Source organism: Aptenodytes forsteri, unplaced genomic scaffold (assembly GCF_000699145.1).
Source record: "Aptenodytes forsteri isolate BGI_AS27 unplaced genomic scaffold, ASM69914v1 Scaffold241, whole genome shotgun sequence".
In the NCBI taxonomy this organism is placed as follows: domain Eukaryota; kingdom Metazoa; phylum Chordata; class Aves; order Sphenisciformes; family Spheniscidae; genus Aptenodytes; species Aptenodytes forsteri.
The window spans coordinates 9,948,187-9,970,434 of record NW_008795252.1 but is presented as its reverse complement, the minus strand read 5'-3'; the positions used below and the strand labels follow the sequence as shown (position 1 = coordinate 9,970,434).

The following is a 22,248-nucleotide window of genomic DNA, read 5'->3' as shown; positions in this document are numbered from 1 at the left end:
GAACTTGGCAGTGCTAGGTTAACGGTTGGACTTGATGATCTTAAGGGTCTTTTCCAACCTAATGATTCTATAACTTCCCCTCAGATAAAGCCTTCCATTATATTTTCATAACCTCCCAGTCAAAGGCTTTTAAAACCTTTGATATCTGGTGATTGTCATTGCTGAAAGAGATGGAATACCAGCTGGTAGTTTCTAAAGGCCCATACTGCTATGCTTTAGTCCCAGGCCTGCTGCTCTCATGAATTTATGAAAATTTACTCTCTTGCTTTGTTTAACCAATAAACGACTGTATATAGTATTGCTGATCTTAACTAATTTCTGTAAAGAGCTTTCTAATCCTTATGCAGAAAAGAGGCAGGAAATTATAGGCATTAGAGGTACCACTGTGCAGCTTAGCATCACCACACTATATTTTTGCCTCCTGCATTCACTAGCAAAATGAGCAAACCCAAAATCACACAGCGAAGGAGGTGTCTAACAACGCATGTGAAATGTTATGAAGCCTGTCACTGCATTCATGATAACCCAGTTGAGATATCGCTTATCAGCCTGTCACTTGCTACTTTGCTACTTGATTTCTTTTCTATGTTGCTTCTCTTATGCAAAGGAGGTCAATTCCCTTGTACAGACAACTGCCACGTGACCTTTGTGAATCTCAAGTGCGATTCCTCCAAGAAAAAACGCCGAGGTCGCAAGTCACCATCAAAAGAAGTGTCCCATATCACCACAGAGTTTGAAGTGGAGATGAAGTCAGAAGAAGTCTCAGGTTTGTGAAAGATCTGTCTGCGGAGAGAAATCAGAATTCAGTTCCTTGGTGTGTTGTTAGAATCTCTTTTTGCTATTTCATCAAGCTGCCGTGCAAACCTTTTAGCACAAGCCTCATTCAACAGCCTTCCCAAACACAAAGTTTCAGAGTTTTAATTGAAAGGAATCAGGTATGAAATTAAGCCAAAGGAACAAAGATTGAACCTGCAGCAAAATTCCTTCAAAGCCTCAAGTTAAGTCATGTACTTTAATTTAGTCTGATTTCTTTAAACAGCAGAAGTGCTAATTGATGCACAGAGAACGTAAGGATTAGATAGAAGTTCTGCAACAACAACGATAAAAATATCCTCCAAAATGTAAGTTGCTGAAACTTCAGTCTGAGAATCAAACATTTTTATCACACATTTGGTAAATTCATGTTTTCATAACAAACTTCAGGAAGAAGAAGAATTGCTTCAAGTTATTCATGAGATGGAATATTATGCTATAAAATCCAGCCAAAGAAAACATGGGCTGGATTCTATAAACATGTCAGTCCTCAAAGGCAAGTTTCTTAACCTATGAGGGGTACCTCACTAGCCAAGTGATTCAAACAGTAATTGTGCCAGAAAGCACCTTTCTTTGTGTCACTCGTATTTTGGTCAGGAAAGAGAGGAGAATTCCTAATCGACTGAGTAAAGCAGGGGCAGAGAGAATTCAGAAACATTAGTGGTGGCAGACTGAACACGTATCTGGAAATACAACACAGTGGGAAATTCACCATTCCTCTAGCAGTGCACAAAGCACCAGTCACTGCTACTCTGTACAACAGAGTAGAGCATTCTTGCACAGTGCCAACTTGATTTTGCTGGCTAGGTTGATGCTTTCTGCAGCCCTCTCCCTGTGCACTCAGTATAACCAGATTTCTTAATGGTAGACATATCAGTACTCAGTGTGTGCTTATAGGCTGTGAAACTCAATTTGATGGACCTCAGTGTACTGTCTTCTCCCTTTAAAAGGCCTGATTCTGAATACAGTGGGCTGCTTCTACAATTTATATGGGGAAGACAGACAGTGAAGCAAACAGAGGTGTCATAGTGCGATGCAGGCTAAGCTTTTTGTTAAGCACCTCTTTTTAAACATTAATCTCAATTGCTTCTAGTTTTCTTATCATTTCCCATCTAGACACCTGTAACATTGACTGTGTTCGGAAAAGGATGGAGCAGAAGCTGCAAACTGCAATCAAAACATTGAGGAAATCTATTAATAAACAGCAATTTTACATTCAGTTTTCTGGGACAGAATACGAAGTGGCTCAGAAGCCAGCTAAAGCTACTGAAGGGCATGAAGCTTGCAGTACAGGGCAAGTGCTGCAGGATGGAAAATGCGGTAAGTCCCAACAACTCTAGTCAGCCATAGCCCCCAAAACAAGCAATCCAAAATTAACTTGTCCCTAGTGAGCCAGGCAGGAAATCTATGAGATAACAGATGATTTAGATCGATACTACTCAGCAGATGTGCATGGACCACTGACGGTTCATAAGACTTTGAAGGGAGTTTGTTAAATGATTGCAGGAAAACAAAAGCAGCGTATATATGCATCCATTCCCATGCTGTCAGCTGGTATGTATCAAGGCCTGCCACGAGGCAATGTTGGCAATTAGTTCCCAGTTGCTCCCAGCATCTTATGAAAACATAATTACAATTCTGTAAAACAATAAAATGATGTTCACCTAGATGGTGCGTATTTAGTTTTATATTGCCTTTCTCACTCTCCTCACCACCAAATAATCCATGACCCATGGATATATTTATATTTAATACTCAAGAGGTCCAATAAAAAAACCCTATAGAAATCTATTTTAACTTTATGTAAAATACCTAATTTCTTTAAGCCTTTTCCGAGGTTATCAGGCTCTAATGCTTTACTGGGGGCAAGGTGCTAGCACAAACCTATTAATGGCAGTTCTCAGCACTGCAAGCTTCCTAATCACTTAGAGTCATCTTTTCAAAATCAGCATATCTATTTTTCCAGCTTCTTTTAGACACCAAGTAATTTACAAGCAAAAAGAAATAGTTAAGTGCAGATCTGATAGCTGCCTCTAATGAGTTGGTTCAGAAGCTGTTTTCATCATATAGGAACAGTGATTTAGAAACTGTGTTGAAAGACTCTTGCTATTAGCGTCTAGAAACCCATACATTTTAACTACCTATATCCAGCAGAGAAAAACATTTAATGTAGTTATGTGCTTTGTTGCAGCAAGAAAAGCATGTGGATTCATATCTGTATTTAAAACACTTTCCAGTTGGGGTATTTGAGTGTCAAGACAAAATATTACGTAGGATATGTTGCCCTTAGAGAAATCTCTAGAACTGATCTCAGGCGACAGACTTTTTGTAGTCGTCTTCCATAAAACCAACACATAAATGCACCTAGTGTAAACTAAAAGTTCACATCACTTCCCATATGTTATGCACCACTGTCTTAATTAAACTGCAATATACTGTTTTAAGACTGCATCAGCTTTATTAACAACATATGTCTGATAAGCGCTTCAGTGCAGTACAACGCCATTTAATGGCTTAAACAATAGCAGAAGGACCTCACCCTGATGTAAATTGACCTAGACTGCAGTGGAGATGGGCCTGTTTACATCAGGTGAGGATCCTGGACTAACATATGCAAAACATATGCCACTATAATACTGGGGCCAAAGAGATCCATCTTCTCTAAATGTTTGATATAAAGGCAAGTGATGTGATCAAAATGAAAGTCCTTATGTAGATTCCCCTTTTCTTTTCTCAGTTACCTGCAGCACGGGCACCTTTTATAGCGGAGAACACAATCAGTGCGTTCCTTGCTCACCAGGAACATACCAAGACACAGAAGGTCAACTTACCTGTGAGCCTTGCCCAAGTAATGATGGACAGGGAGTAGCAGGCGCCCGGAACGTGTCAGAATGTGGAGGCAAGTTTAATTTGCTTATAAAAGGATTAGGTGTTGCCACACAGCCTGTGAGGCATGGAGGCTAAAAGAGGGGAGAGCCTTCCACACTTCTGTCTTGTAAAGGTAACAGAAGAAATCTCTGTGCACTTACAAGCAATACACAAAATGTTTTGGCTTGTTCCATCCGCTGACATTGCTGACAAGAAGATGGGACCTGCTGCAGCAATGTGAGTTATGGTATGGAAATGAGCAAGCCGAGCAAAGCACTTTGCTTCAAGTCAGGTATGGAATCTGGACATACCTCGACTTGCAAGGACTCGTCAGGTATACTGTGCGTCAAAGGGATGGATTACTTTGGACTGGTATTGGTGAGTCTAATGAACCTGCTGATTTAATGTTTTGCATCAGATGCAGTTTACCTGGTCTAATCGGCAGCAATCATAATTTTGAGATAGTTATGCTGCAGTAATCTGTAACCTGGACTCAGAGCTAATGATTGCAAGTTTCAACGCTGCTTGAATGCACTGTAGCTTTTGGCAAGTGATGTAGCGTCTCTGACTCAACTTCATGATATATAAATTAGATGATAATGATGAAAATACCTGGTTTTCAGAGAGCTGTGAAGTTCAGTTTGTTAATGCTTCAACTGTAGCTTGATCAAGATAAGGTTTTAAGACAACTGTTAATTATTTTCTTTATTTTATTACAGATGAGCAAAATCTAGTTTATAGCAGATACATTATTTGACTTCGAAAGGAATCTGTCCTATCTGCTACACAAGTTCTAACTTTAAAACTCATCCATGTAATTTACATTAATGCTTTCTTCAAGGATATCCAGAGTGAGCACACAATGAATGACACTTGAGAAACTGTCACTTTTTCCCCATCCACTGAATAAAAAAATAACTCTAGTGTCTCCAGTCCAAACATATGGTAGATTTTGCTGATTTACTCTATGAAGGAACTATCACAGAAAAATTCTGGAAATGCTTGTGCATCTTTGCTATGTTGACTTGCATTTAGCCAAAATCCAACAAGAATAGATAATCAAAATAAAATCTGAGTGTATAAAGGTTAAATATAGTATACTGGCCAAAGCAGCACAACAACTAGAGGAAAAAGACTGTTATGTTTCAAGGCTTGCATCTGAATTATTGGTCTGCACAACAACAAAAAGAAACCCTTCTGATTATTTTTGCAGAGTGGATCTGTCTCAAAATGTTTGTTGTCAGATCACAACAGTCTGTTTTTCTGCTCAACTCTCCCCTTTTCTCTTTCTCTGAAAGTGTCAAGAGAGAATATGCATTGGACTTCATAAACCTCCCTGTCAAAGATTTTACCAAAATCAGTATGTCTCCATAAAATGTGTCAGCATGTGTGATGAAACAGTGTATTTTGATGAACACAGATTTTGTTAGAAATGTACTCACCACCTGTAATCAACAGTATTTTTGCATCATATCTTCTGGAGCAGTAATGCCTGTGTAGTAGCAAATAAGCTGTGAGTGAAATCCTCACCCCCTGCAGGTGAGGCACATACAACGAGTATGTAAGAGATTTTAAGTGCCTATTGTGTAGAACTCTATGTTGTAGCTGCAAGTGAATAAGATGCTGTGATACTTAAGTTACATGTGATCCATGTAGGTACAAAGCCCAAACACAATTAGGAAACCTAGTCATTTGGGGCATTTCTCAGGGAAATCACCTCAGATTGATTTTGTTGGCAATTTCAATACAGAAGGGAAGAAGGGAGCAAGTTAGCTCATTCTTATATACAGGTAAGGACTGAGACATATTAGTGCTGAAAGCATCGGGTATTTAGCAGTATTAAAACCCAGCTGTCCGCGTCTTTAAAAGGATGTCTGTAAGCCACGCTTCACAAGTACTTAATTTTCACACTAAAATCCAGATCCAAATCCACTCTTCATCAACTGCCTTCACGTTAAAGTCCCGTGACCAGTTGGACCAGACCAGATGGATCAGTTTTGCTACAAAAACAATAGCAGAATTGTCTTCAAGTTAGTAATATCATAATATTTCTCAGAGGTTTGTGTCACAACAGCCAGCTTGTACAGTCATATTCCAGCCAGCTGGGATGGAAGCGCAACTAAATCCCGGAGATCCTGGTCCCACAGGTGTCCATAGGAGTTTGACTTCTGTGGGGACAGAACTTGAACTTTGCTTTCGCTCAGGAGCTCTGGTTCATCCTAAGTGCCAAGTACCCGAAATGCTAGATGCCCCCAACATTTCCCAGCAAGTATCAGGGTTCTTAAGAGACCCCAATCCCACCTAGAGCCCTCAAAACTTTCAGGTTTTCAAGCCAGTTGTTTCTGCCTGCTGTTCAGTTCTCAGGGAAGCTAACTTACAAAGTATTGGGATTAGGCAGCCTCAGGGAGCACCTAACATCTCAAAGCGCTGATCTCCCAGGCTGGGGTGGTGTGAAGATACGTATTAATGCCATAATCTTGAAAAACTTGACATCCTGATTCTCAGGTAGGTTGTCAAGGAGTAAAGTACTCAAGCTAGCAAGAACCAAGACAAACAAACGCCTATCAGAAATTGCCTGGAGAGCAAGTTTTGAAACTACTTTGTATCTGTCAGTAGACTCATTCACAAAGTGCTTTGCTTTACACGAATCACCATTTTCTGGCAGAAGAGCTTCTGACAAGCACTAGTTTTCACAGCTACCTGGAAAGTTGCTGGTGTCAGCTATTCTCATAGACAGGGTGATGGACTAGTCCCATCCAGTCTGGAAAACCCCATGATCGACTCTTTCCATATCTAGAAAATGGAGATATAAAAAACCCAATTACTTGCTTTATAGATATGGTGGAAAGTTTCATTTCTTCCTACAATGTGCTTTGAAATTCTCAGATGAAAGACTTGGTGAAAGTACAAAGTATTCAAACAACATCTTAATAGAGCCCTTGCTAAAAAAAGAAAAACAACAAACAGAAACATAGGTACCAAAGAGCTTATTAAGAAACTAGTTGTATTTACTGATGTGGTTTTTAGGAAGCAGTTACAGGAACAATACAAAATCAGCAGATAAGATTAGAATTTGATCTGCAGCTGTCTTGATGTCCCATGTTTAAGTTAAAGGAAGCGTTGCTTACTACTAGTGGGGTTTATACTTTGTCCAGAAAAGTTGGCTCACTAATACAGAAGATCATTTTCAATTTCTAGGGCAGTGTTCTCCTGGGCACTATTCTTCAGATGGTTTTAAACCTTGTAGAGTCTGTCCTCTGGGTACATACCAGCCTGAACCAGGAAGGACCCTCTGCTTTCTGTGTGGCGGTGGGCTTGTGACCAAGTATGAAGGTGCTGTTTCCTTTCAAGACTGTGAAACAAAAGGTGAATTTAAAATCTTTCCATGATTCATATTTCTGCTGCTTGCCCTTTTGTTTGTAATCTTCAATGCCAAGGGGCTTTGAAAGGCTCCAAAACAAACATAGTCACTGCACGTGGCAACACAGTGTGTTACACAACACACTAAATTAAATGGTCAGGAAATCTGTAAACTAGGAACGATGTCCCGAGGTTGCGGAGACTGAATAGGCTTTATGGTTTTCTTTGGAATTTACCACAGGCAGGTACAGAGGCAGCGCCGCCACTGATAAGTCAATCAGCCCCACTGCGTGGCAAGAAATAAGAAAAACTTGCATTAGGCAATGCTTTAGCCTTCATGTCCTGTATGTTTTTATTTACCAAATTAGAAAAACTAAACGCTACAGAAATTATGTGAAGTTAAGGATTGATTATTAATGGCCTAGGCAGAAACTGTAAGCGTGAAACACGTGTGTTCCATAACGTCAACTTCCAGTACAAATGCTGAAGAAGGAATCTGCCCAAATGCATTTTGGTTTAGTTGCTGGAATGACATGCTGGCCCTGGCAAACAGACACTAATGGAAACCTCTCTCCTGCTATTGTGAAAGGCATTTTTATTGTTGAGGTAGATATATATCAGCTTCCACTTATTACAAACTCATTGGAAACCACTGTATTAAATACAGTGAGAGGCACATGTAGCACGTGTTACTAGTTCGTAAGGGTTTAGCTCTAGTCGTTAGAACAATTCTAGTTAGAAGGTCCTTTGTAACGGGAAATACAGGGAGCTAGTGTCTTTTTTGCCTTTTATGGCCTAATAAGTATATTGCAGAATGGGGATCGTGAGGTATGTCCAGGGTAGAGAAAAGCTCTCTCTGCACTGAAGATTGCTACTTTCTGAAAATAATACACCTCATACCTTACAGTTCATTGTTCTCCTGGACACTACTACAACTCCACAACACACAGATGTATCCGATGCCCTGTGGGAACATACCAGCCTGAGTTTGGTCAAAACTACTGCATCACCTGCCCTGGGAACACAAGTACAGATTTTGATGGCTCCACTAACGTTACGCACTGCAAAAGTAAGTTGCATTTATATGAGTTGTGAGATGAAACGTATCTTCAGATCTGAACTGCAGCTTGAAGGTTCCATCTGTCGGGCTGGAATTCAATTCTGTATTGCCTAGTTAGCATATATCTACTGCCAGAGGGAACAGCAAAAATTGGGAAAACAATGAGAAAAAAGCCTGGAAAAGTACCACTTGATGCATATGATGGTTTTAGCTTTAATGTAATTTGGCAGAGTGCCAGCTACAAGTTAAAACTACACAGCTTTTGGTTTCCCAGATCCTGCAAGTTGCCTTCAGTGACACATATTCCTCTGTGTCTCTGTAGAGCACAATATCTTCTATCAGAGAAACTGCCATTTTATAATAATTATAAAATACTTGGAGATATGGTCACGCACACTGCAATTGCCAGGTAATCGCTCATGACAGTGAAATCTTCTCATAGGCTTTTTTGCAGTACTCAGCCTCCTATCTTCAATTACCATTTTAAATATCCCCAAGGATTCCAGTCCAATTTTATTTGATCTTTTGTGAACGACTGATTCTTTTAGGCAAGCAATTTTTTTCATCTCTACTATGCTAATTTGAGAGAACGTCTCTACAATAATTAGGTAATGTCATCTAAACTAACTATTCATGTGCAAATCTATCGTAAGTTTTGATTCTGATTATGTGCCATGTGTCTTTGAAGCCCTTCATCATTTCTAATGTAATTTGGGTAAATTAGATATTTGTAGGGAATTTGAAGAAGTTTGATGATTTTCCTATAAAATAAAACCATCCTTGTCACTTTGCTGTCTTAGATACTCCCCGTTTTCAAGCCAGTTTCTGACCTTGCACAATCTTTGAGGCTTGGATTAAGCAAACTATTTAGACATATATCTAGTCTTATGTGGGTGAGTAGGCCTGCAGAGATGAAGCTTAAGTCACTTACTGAATCAGGCTTCCGTGGCAAATTCAATAGGAGTTTTGAAAACTCTGAAAGTAAAACTGATCCATCAATGGAGATTCTTTATTAACTGGTTTAATCTAAGATAAAGCAAGGCAGATCTGTAATCAAGATAAGGCTGGCTATTAGGATCATCACACTCATTCAGCTAAATCAGGTTAAAAAACAAGTGAAGTTAAACCAGAATACCTTCTGCATGTCAGCATGGTCTCAGTGGTAACCGCTGTGTGAGTACCTCCACAGTGGGGTCATATTTACTTAGCTGCGTTCGTTTCTTAATCAAATGTTAAAGCAGCCTGAATGAAGCATTGAATCAGTTTATACACCAGAGATTAAGGTTTCGCAAATCAGTTGGAGCAGCCCTGCAGATCAAGTATTCCTTTAAAGGCTTTCCATGCTAAACAAAGAGGCAGCTGGAGAATGTATGCATTTCTAAAGCCACAAGGAGGAGTTTAGACTTGCTCTTGACAGATCTAGAAGAACACCTCAAATTAGCTAATCAGCTAACACAAATGCTAATTTATGTTTCTCCACAGACCAGCACTGTGGAGGAGAACTTGGGGATTATACTGGCTACATTGAATCGCCCAACTATCCTGGAGACTACCCAGCTAATGTTGAATGCATTTGGAATATAAATCCACCCCCAAAGAGGAGAATACTCATCGTAGTACCTGAGATATTTCTCCCAATTGAAGATGAATGCGGTGATGTTTTAGTAATGAGAAAAAGTGGTAAGTTGCCAGACATGGGTTATATAAACATTTATTGCAAACTGACTGAGTGCAAAGTTCGTATTGAAGGGACGACTGTCTTCATCTATCCGGTGTTTCTAAAAGGATTGTTGAATGAACTGGCACAGCAAGTTAAAACAGAACACTGTACCAATAACAACCAACAGAGTGATATTAATTATTCAAGTGTCTTGGCTGAATCACAAAGCAGTTAATGGGCTTCTGTCTGGCCCAATTATCACGTGGGATAAATCACTGCTACTCTAGAAGTCAACAAAGCTATGTTAGGTTATACTGGGAGAGCTATCTCCTGTCATCTGTACAAATTTGTGCTCTCACTTGTCCTTTGCAAGTATATATATGCTGCAGTTATTGCTAAATCTGTGCGGTGACGCAGGTTGGTACACCTGACACCCTCAAGAAATCCAAAGTTCTCCCGATTTTATGTGGAGTGGGGGGTGTGTTGTGTCTTTGATTGTGAAGTTAATTCAATAACTTCTGAAGTTAAGACACTAATGAGATGCACTCCTCCTTCAGTCCTATGTAGGCATCCAGCTTCTGGTGATCTGTTGCTAAATCTCCAAGAAGCACCAAACCTGAAAGGCAATTTTTTATATGGAGCTTTGTTTAAAACAGCGTATTTTACTTGCTAAAACAGTGTATTTTATTTGCTGAAACAATTTTCACAACTTTTTATCCTTGAGGGCTTGTGTTGACATCTCTATATATCAGAAGAAGAAACCTGCTCACTGTAGATGGAAGGAAATTATATCTGTCCAGATCAGTTTTTTAAAAGCAAAGCACTTACTGTAGCAAAACAAATCAGTTGTCCTTCTAATCCCAAACTGTGGTTCCAACAGTGAGTAAAGCCAGGCACATCAGGGAAAAGTTTGACTTCCACTTCAGTACCAATAAAGGTACCAAAACAACGATGACACTGGAAAATGAGGGCAGTTTTTCAGAGTCGTGCTTTGCGATCACTGTATGTTTGGCATCATAAGAGTAGATCTTATGAATATTTATCATAGTTCGTGTACAGTCAGCTGCTAACGTTACTGTGGAAAAACTGATGGCAGTTCCAGAGTTACAGTTAGATCCACTTTTTTGCACTTCAAATCCAAATCCCATTCAATTCCAAAGGTCTCTTTTTGCTAACGTTGGTGAAAGTTGAATCAGCCCTAGCACGTTCAGATTTTAGGTTACACTTGTTATTTTCCCTAATTATCCTGTGGCTATGGAGTGGGGTTTTTGAACTAGGTAAGAAGCTATTTTTTCCTTTCGTTTGAAATTCGTTTCAACTTAGAGGAGCCTCATGATACATTCATAATGATTTGAAGACATCCTGCACCCTCCATCTGTTACTTATGTTAGGGGCAAATGGGGGTCTTTCTGGTTCCCAGCTATTAGCTTTGTTTCAGTATAGATAAATGACATTTTCTTTTCAAACCTACAACCACGTGTTTTGCACTGGGAGGTGCTGGTCCATTATGATCCCAGTAAGAAAGGCACTGAGGCTCTGTAAGGTATCATTTAAAATGCTATTTATTAGAGCTATCATTGTAAGGAGAGAATAGTATAGATAATCTTACATCCCTTTAGATGGTGGGAACGATAGGCGGCGTAGCATCGAATGGGCCTCTGATCCACGCGCAGCATGCTGGGCAGACCCTGCCCATAGAAGAGATTTTGCCCTTTCAGTCATTCAAGCTATTACAGGATTTTCTTACAAGGAAACAACTCGATTTATCATTTCTACTGTCAAACAGAAACAATGTTCTCATGAGCACTTCTTGCTGCACTTTTAGATAAAGGCAAGGCCACGCAGTAGCGTAACTGCCGCACCAAGTGGAAGTTGCCTGCAAGTTCCTCTCGTTACAACGAGCTGGCCGAGGTTATCTTGCAGCCATGGGACTTGTGCAGCACAACACAGGCCTGAAGGCCACGCTGGACGCGCAGCACAGCACAGGCCTGGCCATACCCAGGTTAACTGTTCTGTGGATCACTAACTCCTCGTGTGTGATGGTCTTTTGGTCAGATAAGTGGTTTATTGCTATCAGATGAACTCCCCAAACTGGGTGTGTCAGGAGCCGGTTACCACATCTGCCTGGGGTGCAGCTGACTTGTTCTGACCTATCTGGGCCCAGCACTTGGGAACCCTGGAATTCAATGCTAGAGCAGTACACAAAATAAGTAATATTGATAGTAATGTTATAAATGTCAAAAATTATCTCTGGCACCTCACTGTCTACTTAAGCTTCTTGCTGTGGGACAGAGGGGTTCCCATTACCTTTGTGGAAAAACTTACTTCTCCTTATAGACAGATAAAGACTACATCCCTTCTATCACAAAAAAACTTCCGTTCTCAGGAATACGTCAGCTGAGAAGTGTCTTGGCAATTTGACATTTCTGACCTCTAGATGAGGAATGGTGCAAAAAGTTATTTTATAAAGAACATTTCTTTATTTAACCTTCTTTCTAGCTTCTCCTACTTCAATTACTACGTATGAAACATGTCAGACTTACGAGAGACCTATTGCATTTACCTCAAGATCGAGGAAGCTGTGGATTCAGTTCAAGTCAAATGAAGGAAACAGTGGCAAGGGATTTCAGGTCCCCTATGTAACTTACGACGGTGAGAATGGGATTGTTTTCCACCTTTGTGTTATATCTGAATTACAGAAAATTGTCCTTTAGAATCTCTCTTATGCTGATGACAGGGAGAGAAGAATGAGGAAAAACTTGATGTAACTCATTTTTATTCCAGTGAATTACTTTAAAACCAGTTGCAAAGATTTTGAAATAATACCTAATTTTATTTTTATTACTTTTTCTAATACTTTAAGGATGGACAGCGAGTTACACAGAATTCTTTAAACTTAATCCTTATCCCACTGAATTCAACAAGACTCCTTTTAATTGGCATTTATCATATGCATAATGAGAATACCATTAATTGCTGTACATTTTAGGAAGTGCCTTCATCAAGTCCTACTGGTAACCCACACAATTTTGAAAATTATAAATTAATAAAATCACAAGTCCCAACAGAGAAAAACAATGATGCAAAAAGAAATATCCTTTCAGTAACCACTTTCATAAATCCACATTTTAAAAGAGTCTGGCTTGTGATATAAATTATGCATTAAACTGTATATTTTGGACTTTGAGATTATTTCTGTTGTAAGGAAACAAAGACTTTTCTGTGATACCTTTGGCAGCTGTTTTTGTGCAATTTTGCGAATGATGAGAAAATCTGTATTAAGCTGGTCATTCAGGAATCAAAAGAGCTGTTCTCAGGGCAGAAAACGAGGATCTGTTCCTGTCTGTGCTGCTGACTTGATGTATAACCTTTGACAGTTATTTCATATCCCTGGTCCTGTTTCTTCATCTCTAGAATGCAGATAATAAAGCATTATTATCTGGAGGGAGTAGTTTTCGGGGGCTGTTACTATTTATATGAAAAATTCAAAATTACTGTTCTAAAGCACTACAGAATTTTAATGTGATTAGATTAGACTACAGCAGCTTGAGAGACACTGAATAATTAACTGGATATTAAATTTCTCAGCTCTGTCCTGAAGAGGAGGTCTAGCTAATGTCTGGCTATTATCCTCCCAAAGGACGTCACGAACAGTCACTCAACTGATCTTTACTTTGCAGAGGATTACCAACAACTAATAGAAGACATTGTTCGAGATGGACGATTATATGCATCAGAAAATCATCAAGAAATCCTAAAGGTAAGAAAATTCTGCTTTATCTGAGGCTAACCAAGAATTCCTTTTACTAAATATTTTCCCAAGATAGTTCTCATTACCCTGATAGGGTCATAATATTTAAACCTCAAGTGTGACCCCAAATTAAATTCTGTGTCTTCTGAGGTTTGTTGCTGGCATTTGGAGCAGCACAAAATCAGTAGCTCAGCTGGGCAGAGCATGTGCGTACATCCTTTGCTGAATCAGGAACTAAATGAAATGTATGCTAACATGATTGTATGTTAGAAAAATTAGTCAACCAAGAATGAAGAACCTATTGTTTGAAGAGCCTTCTTCAGCCTCAGTCTGGTATGTGTTTAAATGAGTCATTAAGTTAGAATTTCCTGTGCATTAAAAAAATGTATTTACCTAAATCACTGTCCTGCCTCACCAAGACATAACCATAGTGTAGCATTGTAAGCTGTCCATGAAATGGTTTTCCAAAGACACAAGCAACACATTGGAGAGAGTTGTGGAGGAAGGCTGCTGGGCTGCCACCTATAACAACTAACTAATTAAAACTGAAAAAAGGCTGTTCAGAAGGCAAAATTCAGCCGTGTAAATGTACAGCTTGGAAGGACAGGAACTGATTAACAGCCAGCTCCCCTGGCCATCCCTGCCCCAGCCCTGCCAGTATTCTCTCACTAGAGCTTCGAGATCGCTCAGGTCCCAGCTGCAGTGCATACAGTCAGGCACAGGCTCAGTTGAGGCTCTGAATCAAGACTTTACCAAGGTACAGGAGAAGGTCCTTAAAGAGCTCAGCATCACTGAGGGAACAGCCTTCTCTCTTGTTCACCGAGGGAAGGCCCTGGATGACGGCGTGAAACAGGCTGGAAGGGCAGTCAGCGGCAGTTTGCAATTCTAATGCCTAACTTCTGCAGCCAGTTTGTGGTTACCCCAGCTGCTACCCTCTCAGTTCAGGACCTTCCAGGAACGCTAATGGCAACAAAACGTCCGGCACAGTAGAAAGATTCATCAGTCTAAAACTCCACAGCAACACGGAGCAGTTTGTATGTAAGCCCAGTATGTCTGGGCTTTCCCCAGAATCAAGTTTTGCAGAAAAAACCCTGATTGTTGTTTGTTAATTTTGAAAGCTGTGCAGACACTAAATTCAAACGCTATTTTTTTCTAATATATGTGTTGTCTCCCATAGGACAAGAAACTGATTAAAGCTCTCTTTGATGTACTGGCACACCCACAAAACTATTTCAAGTACACAGCACAAGAGTCAAAAGAGATGTTTCCAAGATCATTTATAAAGCTACTGCGATCAAAAGTTTCCAGATTTCTACGACCATACAAATAGTCTAGCGGTATTCAATTTTTGGTTACTTCGCATTCCTGTCAAATATTGTCTTTCCTCCATAGTAGAAACATTTGCTAATTTGAAGGCTCTTTTTTGCAGTCTTTTGTTTTCAATTGTATATTGAAGAATACCTATAATGTTTTATAATCGTTAAAAGCCAATGTTCTGAATGGGATTTTTACTACAAAAAAAATTGTGCGTCCCTGAGTGCATCTAGTTGAAGATCCAAATTTGTGTCTGCACTAGTGTATTTTCACTTTCCATTTTGAAATTACATTACGTAGAAAATATTCTTTCTAGCTTTTTATTTTTCATCAACAATAACTTCCGTCAAAGCAAAGAAGGAATCTATTCATATCCGATTAAACTACCTGCAGATAAGTTCTGTTGTAGAAAGAAGTATGTAGTATAAATAATATTTGGATTTTGAATTGCACTTGAAGTTTATATTTGAATCTTTGGAAGAAAACAAAACAATGTAAATTTTGTTATTTCTCATTTGTGGCTTAGTGGAACCTCTGTCCAAGCTCATTTGTGGCTTAGTGGAACCTCTGTCAAAGTAGAAATCAAAAGGGAAAAAAAGAAGAAAGAAAAAAAAACCCAAACACCTGTAATCTTATTTTATGAATTACATAAGAACGAGTCCCATGCCCTAATGTCCGAATGTTTTTATCTGTCGTCTCCTAAACTTCTTCAGAGGTTTGCCGCTGTCAATTACTTCATTGAAACAGATTTCGCTCTGGATTTCCGTACACCAGTTGATCCCTTTGAAGGCATTTACAATAGGATAGGTGAGAAATGAACAACAACAACAGTAGTAGTCTTGTTTTTCTTTCCGTTAATAGAGCATCTAATTAAGTACAATATATAAATATATAAATATATACTTCTATTTATGGGTACATTAGTAATGTTATCTTTAGTTACTGTAAATATTATTCATGCTTAAATCTTTACTCCCACACACCCTATTTACTCGTATCTATTTGTAACTTTGCTTAGATGATTAAATGACTTCTCCAAGTGCTTGTCACTTCCGTTAACACCAAACTGAAGCCTTTTGGACTTTTATAATGTTGGATAATTGTTTACTCTGGGACAATCTCTTTCACCATACATTATTCCAGGAGAAATGACATCAGTTAAGATGCAACTGCTGTCCAGTAAAGGGTCGGCTATTGCCTCTTCCTTGGGCACCCCTCACATGCAGACCAACAGAGTTACCCCTGAGGACGACACACGTGAGAGAGGCTCACTAGGGAGGAATTTTTGTTGGATCTGCCACCTTTAAAACGCTGGGAACATACCTGTGTCACAGGCCCAGGCTCTAAGGGGGGTGAGGGGGTGAACAGGACACAGCTTTGCGGGTGAGTTGGAGGGCAGGTCCTGCAGTCTCCAGGGACCCGGCGCTCCCTTTTATCGCGAGTTTGCAACTGCAGTGCCCATCAACCACGGGGATTGTACGGTCTGCAAGAGAGCATTAGCCTCGTGGTCAGGCCTTCCTCACAGAGCGACAGGTACTGGTGGGTTAAGATGATGATAAATCCTGTGTCTCCTGCAGTTTCCTGGCACAGGAGCCCATTTCAATGAGAGAGTAGCTATTTTTGTTAGTATTTCAGCCGCTTTACTTTTAAGTCCCTTCCTCTTGTATATCATTTTCCCTTTTGATCCTACAAGTTTATTACATGGAGAAATCAACTACCACGCCAACATCCTTTCAGAAAAAGACGAAAATACAGTTTCGTTTCACTGCATTTTTTTTTGCATATCTACCCTGTAGTTTAGCATACCCTTGGATGCTCTCAAAGACATACATTAAGGGTGGTTACGGTTAACTTCTTACACTTTTTTTGTTTTTGAGCAAGTAATGTTTAAATTTACAAAGTTGTTTCCTGTTGGCTACAAGCGGTTGAATACTCCATTTCTAAGAGACACCTTAAGTATTCTTATGAGTTTTTCTACTTGGTCATGTTGTAATTTTGCTTGCCTTCTTTCCTTTTCTGTTGAAGAGCATAATTTTTTTCTTTCTGTGCCTGAACAGTTTTAACTTAGGGTCTAACGACTCAGTTTTTTAACTCACAGATCTTAGGTCTTTCGAGCTTTCTATACATATATATATATTTATATATTAACCCTCATTTCAAAACGTAACATCTCCATAAAAGTCCTTTTCTAAAGGCTGTTAAACCTAACTTTTTGTGAGGATGTTGAAACCACTTTTATTAAATATTCATTATGGGTTACTAAAGGTGGATATTTGAAGGAGAACATCTCATCAGTCCTAGATTCAGTGCATGCCTGGAACGAAAAAAAAGTTACGTGTATCTTTTTCCTTAACAGGAGTTATTTGTAGGAAAAAATTAAATCTTAAAAAAGCAAAAATCATTTTAGGTACTCAATAAGTGTATAGCTAAAAAACTACTTCAGCCGAACAGTATTTTAAAGTCTGATAGGTTATTCAGAATGATTAGAAATGGGTCAGGATTGCAGCCATCCTACTGACAGATACGATGGAAAAGATATGAAAGATATGGAGAAAAATAACTTCCTCATTTGCTGAACAATTTACAGTGATCTTTAGTATTTCAAACTTCAGTAAGCGAACTTTGGAACCTGATGCTGTGCAGTGAGGTTAGTAAAATCCTTGCTAAAATTTTTGCTTAACAACCCACACGTTTGGACATGATACCACTGTACGACACTGGTGCCAAGCAGGACAAACTTCCTCTCTGGAACAGGGCTGAAAGTAATTGCCTTACGAGTCCAGAAACCACTGGCAGCACCGTAACATTTTCCAGGTTCTTAACTACATGGGGAATCCAGTGCCAGACAGCGACTACGAGAGGGACGTGGCCCAGTTGTGGCCACTGTTAGTGGGACCTTGGTAGAGCTGTGAAAGGTGAATACAGGAGGAACTAGCTGCATTTAGTGCTGGTACAGCTTGCCCTGACTTACAACCACATTAGACAAAACCAGGGTTTTGTCTAGTTCATCCTGACAGACAACCTAAGAGCGCGTGTTAGCTCATATTCCCCGGAGCCATGTCAGGGCATGGACTCCACAGTCAGGACAGGGCGCTCGGGGACTTCTGTAGCAAATGCAGACTTTGCGTTGTTGAAAGCAGTGAAAGAAAGAGAATAATTTGGCCTTCAAAAGTATGCAGTGAAATGCTTCTGAATATATAGGGGTTTCGTATGTGACATACTTAGAAAATGAGTCAGGTTTGAATGTTTGCAGCTCTGCATAGAAATGCCCTTGGATGTGCAAATTTCTAATGAAATATAAGTAATGACAAGTATATAGGACTGTCTGAACCAATTTCAGCTGATTTGTATAACAGCACAGAATTTTTACATCAGCTCTAAAAGTTAAAAATACTTTGACTTTCATGCTGGATTTATAGTTACAGAAACTGGCGGTCACCAAATAGAGGGTGAGCTCAGCTCTTCATTTGTTAATGTAGGTGTAGGATGTCTTCATTGTCAGAAGTCAGAGAACATATTGCTACTATACAATAACAGTACAACAAGGAATGTCATCTTCTATGGAGAAGACCTAGACGCATTTGGGAATCAAAAAATATACGAGGAGAAATATGGCCGCCTTTAAGAAAACCAGCTTCATTAAATGAATCAATACATCACAGAATATAAAATTTTGGCTTTTACCCTAAACATGAAATATTGCCTTTAAACATATTCAATAAATACAGCCCTGTATCTGTTCTTATAGAATTACACATTGTACGCAGGATAGGTGCAACAACATGTTTACATGTTATTACAGCAAGGCCGAAGAAGTGTCCATTTGTGATTGCCCAATTCCACGTCACAACCCGAGCTTTTTATTTTCAATTTGCAAATGCCTGTGTGCCTAAAAGCTGCACCTGTAGCACTTACCATTCTAAGCCTCTCTTCCTGCTTTAAATACTGCACTTATTTTTGGTGAGGTGGTGGTGAATCATCCCTAAACATTCTTGTGTGCCACCAAATCACCACCTGCATACCTGCTGCAGTCCAGGAGACTGCAACAAGCAGAAGTTGCTAATCAAGCCCTAAGTCGTGCCGTGAAAGCGCTCGTTAGCGATTGCTGTGGGCAAGGTGCCTCTGTGTGTCATTTGAGTACAGGAAGCATCAGGATTGGGTGTCCAACAGATTGCCACCTGCATCTTGCCTGCAATAGCAAGATTTATTCTGCCTGAAGATTTAGCTCGCCAAAACTGGATTTAAAGCTGCTGAAGTCTTTTTTCAGCCCATTTTCTTGCCCTGCCTTCCTTCCTCCATCATACATTAGATTTTTACCTAAAGACCAACTTTTCAAAAGAAATTTATTTCCTCATTGTGCCTCCCCTATAGAATAAAGTTAAATCACAGTGTGTTATAACTACTGAAGATTTAGACTCATCAGCTTCATACTAAGGTAAGCTTACTTAAAAGTAAGTAAGCTTACTTAAAACTAGCTTACCTAGTAAGCTAGGTTTAGTTTAAGTTTAGTTTTGTTTTAGACTAGCTTAAATAAATACAGGCTTGGTCGCAGAGTTTTCAGAGAGTCTGCATTCTGAGTTGTCAGCTGGTTTTGAAAGAGCACAGCTCGCCTGTAGTCCTCTGTCTGTAAGCAGAACGCAAGGATGATGCCACATGAACAAGAAACATGCTTGCATGCATTAAACATTCAAAGGGGAAAGTCAAACCCCACCCCATGCCCCTTTGTAAGCGTGCCCAACAGATTCAAATTTCTCAGGTCAGTCTTATCTGTAAACAACCCAGTTTTAATCTTGTGGATATTGAGTTGCGAACATCAGGAGCAAAAGTAGTGGTACGATTCTTATACAGGAACTGCTGACAGGTCTTGGCCAGCAAAACCCAACTGCTTTGTGACAGTTCCCGTATCTGGACTCTAAATACCTTTGCGTGCTCTTAAAAAAGAAGCTGGAGTGAAATCTTCAACAACTGAATCCAGTGGCGAATTTCTCGGCCACCTCAGGGGTCTGGATTTTCCCTTTTCTAATGATGGGAATGAGCAACACGCAGTTACTTGTACCTGTGTCATGACCCTTTTCTAATGATGGGAATGAGCAACACACGCAGTTACTTGTACCTGTGTTCAAGTAGTTGCATTTTTTTCATAGTTTAAAACCACTGATTGACAGGAATGGTAGTAACTGGAGAAGTTCTATAGACTCTCAGTACTTCGAGAGTTTAATGAAATAGTTTTCTAGGATGAGAGACTGTTGTAAGCACTTGGGGGAAAAAAAAAAAAGACTTTTGTCTCCCATAAGAATTTATGGAAGAAGGGAAATTTCTGTAAGGTAATACGAACTTATTCCTCAGTGTGAGACTTGGATTCAGAGAGAAGTCTCATGTTTTATCGTAACGTTTTTCATCTGAATAGAAACAGACTGGGAAATAAACTCTTAATGTCAAAAAACTGTTATCTAAGTATCTGAATATATACAATTCCAGTTTGTTATTTCATTTATTTATTCTGTTTCATCACTAAGCTTTTAATCTATAAGATTAATATGTAATATACAAGAGTAAAATGTACAGAAGTACCTTTAGATGTAATAATTTAAACCATCTGTATTCAGAAAGCGGAGATAACAAGTTTAAAGATACACAAACAATTGCAATTCAATTTTAGCTGAATTTCTCAATATCTAGAAAAAGAAGTGGCTTTGCTTAATTAAACTTTATTTTAATGATTGTGAAAATATCTTTTAGAGTTTGGTTTTGTTACTTTAATTAAAATTATTTTGTAAATATTGTTTTCTATGTTTTATACCTTAGAAAGGCCGTTAATTTGCATTGACAGCAGCAGATAACTCCACACAATGATTAAAAAGGTACTTTAGGAAACTGGGGTGGATGTGGTCAGTAGTCAGATTCATCCTTCCAGATGACTGCTCCTGTTATTTCTGCAGTCTCACTGGCATCATCGGAAGAGTTTTCTGGGGCAATTGAACCTGCTAATTTTTGTAGAATTGACTATCAAGTGTCATTCTGAAGTGCTTACCATTTTCATAACATATAAAGAATATGTATTTTAAAGTTAGTGCTAGCTCTTCTTCCATTGTTAGGATAAGAAACCACACAAAACTCAGAAATAAAAGGGAATTCAAAAGATTATGCCCAAATATAGTATAAAGACAAGGAAAGGTATGGTACCCCTGTGCTCCTCGGTAGCAGTGGAAGTGATAAAACCTCGTGTTGGATCAGATCATAGAGCCTTTTTTAGGCAAAACTGCCACTGAAGTCAGTGGTAGTTTCACCTGCATAAAGTTCACTATGATCATGTCCGTCATCTGTTAAGCAGGAATTTCTGGTAGACTAGATTTGGAGGGGGGGGGGAGGGAAATACCTGGAGTGTAATATTGGTTTCTGTACCAATTTGCTCTGTGTAAATCACTGGGCAAGAGTGACATTTTGAACTAAATCCTTGTAGATGCTGCTGGGACTTCTAAGCTTTATTACCAATGTAAATTATGTACAAACAGGTATTTCCATATGAAATGTACCATGATAGTTTAGAGCAAAGATAGTGAATAACTGTACAAAATTTGATACTTAGGAAATAAAATACAGTGGTCTAAGCTTTACCAATATTTTAACAATACTGTCAGATTTGTAGTAGAAAACGTTGTTGTAAATGTACCTTATAAGAAAATACATTTCCTTTTGCCTCTGTATATTAATAGCTTTGATTTCTATGTCAAAGCTCAAAATGAAGCATGTAATAAAACTTTTGTTAAAATCACTTTCATAATAAACGTAAAATGGAATGGGTACCCCTGCCTGCCATTTATTTGTGTACATGGAGAAGGCTCCACGCACCAGTGTAATGTAGACAGGAATCAGAAGAGAACTTCACTTTTTTGATAGCCTTTACATATTTTGGTCTAATTTTCATCTTCAGGCAACAGAGAGCTTTTCCTTTCTCATCAAACAACTGGAGTTTGTGAGTGCTGGGACACTGAGTTACGTTCCTTCCAAACAGACTTCAAGGAGAATTTTTCAGAGCAAGAAGAAATCCTGGCTACAGCAAAGCACCACATCACCAACATTCCTCCAGGACCTTTAACCATTTCTTAAAATAACTCTGACGTTACTATGTGTATCTCATGCAGGTGCCCTTTCCCTCTATTGAGAACCTGCCTCAAAGAAAGAAAGAGGAAGGAAGCTCTCTTCCACTGGTGGCCTGATGGGCTATTCCCACCACAAGCTGCCGAGAAGACTGGTGACTTCCAAACTCACATCCTGCTTGTCCCATTGAGGACTAGGTCGAGAGGAAACTACGCTTGCACCCAAAAACGATGATTTAAAGAGAGGTCAAAAGTGTCCTTTCCTCCTCTCGTCCTGCTGGGGAAAAAGTGTGTTTGCCCAGGCCCTCCTTGCTGCTGAATTTTA

At 39.3% G+C, this 22,248-nt stretch overlaps 1 protein-coding gene across 1 annotated transcript in view; it reads left to right on the top strand.

The window, feature by feature from the left end:
* Positions 1-15,181, top strand: part of SCUBE1 (signal peptide, CUB domain and EGF like domain containing 1) — a 219,653-nt gene extending 204,472 nt beyond the window's left edge. Inside the window, exons 15-23 of the mRNA XM_009279091.2 lie at positions 608-766; positions 1,930-2,133; positions 3,551-3,712; positions 6,880-7,047; positions 7,949-8,110; positions 9,584-9,781; positions 12,261-12,413; positions 13,442-13,521; positions 14,690-15,181. Of these exons, the coding sequence (XP_009277366.1) occupies positions 608-766; positions 1,930-2,133; positions 3,551-3,712; positions 6,880-7,047; positions 7,949-8,110; positions 9,584-9,781; positions 12,261-12,413; positions 13,442-13,521; positions 14,690-14,842 (1,439 nt within the window). The 3' untranslated portion in view covers positions 14,843-15,181. The remainder of the gene's footprint in view (positions 1-607; positions 767-1,929; positions 2,134-3,550; positions 3,713-6,879; positions 7,048-7,948; positions 8,111-9,583; positions 9,782-12,260; positions 12,414-13,441; positions 13,522-14,689) is intronic.
* The last annotated feature ends 7,067 nt before the right edge of the window (positions 15,182-22,248 follow it).